Source organism: Conger conger, chromosome 16 (assembly GCF_963514075.1).
Source record: "Conger conger chromosome 16, fConCon1.1, whole genome shotgun sequence".
Taxonomy (NCBI): Eukaryota; Metazoa; Chordata; class Actinopteri; order Anguilliformes; family Congridae; genus Conger; species Conger conger.
Window position 1 is genome coordinate 41,372,997 of NC_083775.1, and position 855 is coordinate 41,373,851.

General features: G+C 49.2%; 1 protein-coding gene across 1 annotated transcript in view; it reads right to left on the reverse strand.

Annotated features, from left to right (window-relative positions):
- LOC133113964 (uncharacterized) overlaps positions 1–531 on the reverse strand; it is a 7,885-nt gene extending 7,354 nt beyond the window's left edge. Inside the window, exons 1-2 of the mRNA XM_061223135.1 lie at positions 407–531; position 1 (exon numbers count right to left, since the gene is read on the reverse strand). The exon at position 1 is cut by the window's left edge and continues 86 nt beyond it. Of these exons, the coding sequence (XP_061079119.1) occupies position 1; positions 407–425 (20 nt within the window). The 5' untranslated portion in view covers positions 426–531. The remainder of the gene's footprint in view (positions 2–406) is intronic.
- Positions 532–855: the final 324 nt, after the last annotated feature.

Here is an 855-nt window from a genome sequence, read left to right on the forward strand (position 1 = left end):
CCTGGCAAAACAAAATGGTAAGCTCTCAAGCTGCGTTGCTGTGTTCTAAGCCAATTTAAATAGGTGTGCTCAGAACGATGCTGGGTATATTAGATTTGGAAAAGTAGTTGTTAGTGAGTGCATAACTTTAAGCAGATGTGTTGTTATTGCTGCGGGCTGTACAGTAGATTTTTGAAATTGCTATTTTGAACAGCTGCGGTTAGAGCCTGAGCTAGTTTGTTTCATCGGCGTGTCTTAATCACTGATACTGGTTTGCTACCCTCTCTGTCCCCCTGTCTCAAAGCCACCTCACACATCCCCTCCCAGTCCTTGGATATCCGACACCCTCCGTACCTCCTGGGCCAGCCTCCGTGCAGCAGAGAGGAAGTGGGGAAAATCCAGAGATCCATCAGACCTCACAACTTACCAGTCTCTCCTGGCGGCATTCTCTCCTGCTGTCGGTGCCGCCAAGGTAAAATACTATCAAACACAAATTTAGAACTCCACTTCTAACCCCCGGAAACTGTTCTCCATATATCCTCTCTCCTCAGCACACCGCCTCCTCCACCTCAGTCCTCCTTCACTGCTGATGACTTTGCAGATTTTTACGATGAGAAGGTCACAGACATCCGCAGATCCTTTACAACCCCCTCTCTGTGCCCCTCCCCTCCTCTCGACCTATCCTTTCCTTTTCCACTTTCTTTACAGACTCTGATGTTTCTCAACTCCTGCTCTCCCACCGCCCTACAATCTGTGCCCTTGACCCTATCCCCTGTTTCTCCTCCAGACTATCACACCTGACATCCTCCCATTTGTCACCTCCCTTGTCAACTCCTCCCTGTCTTCTGGCTGTTTTCCATCATCCTCCAAGAGGGC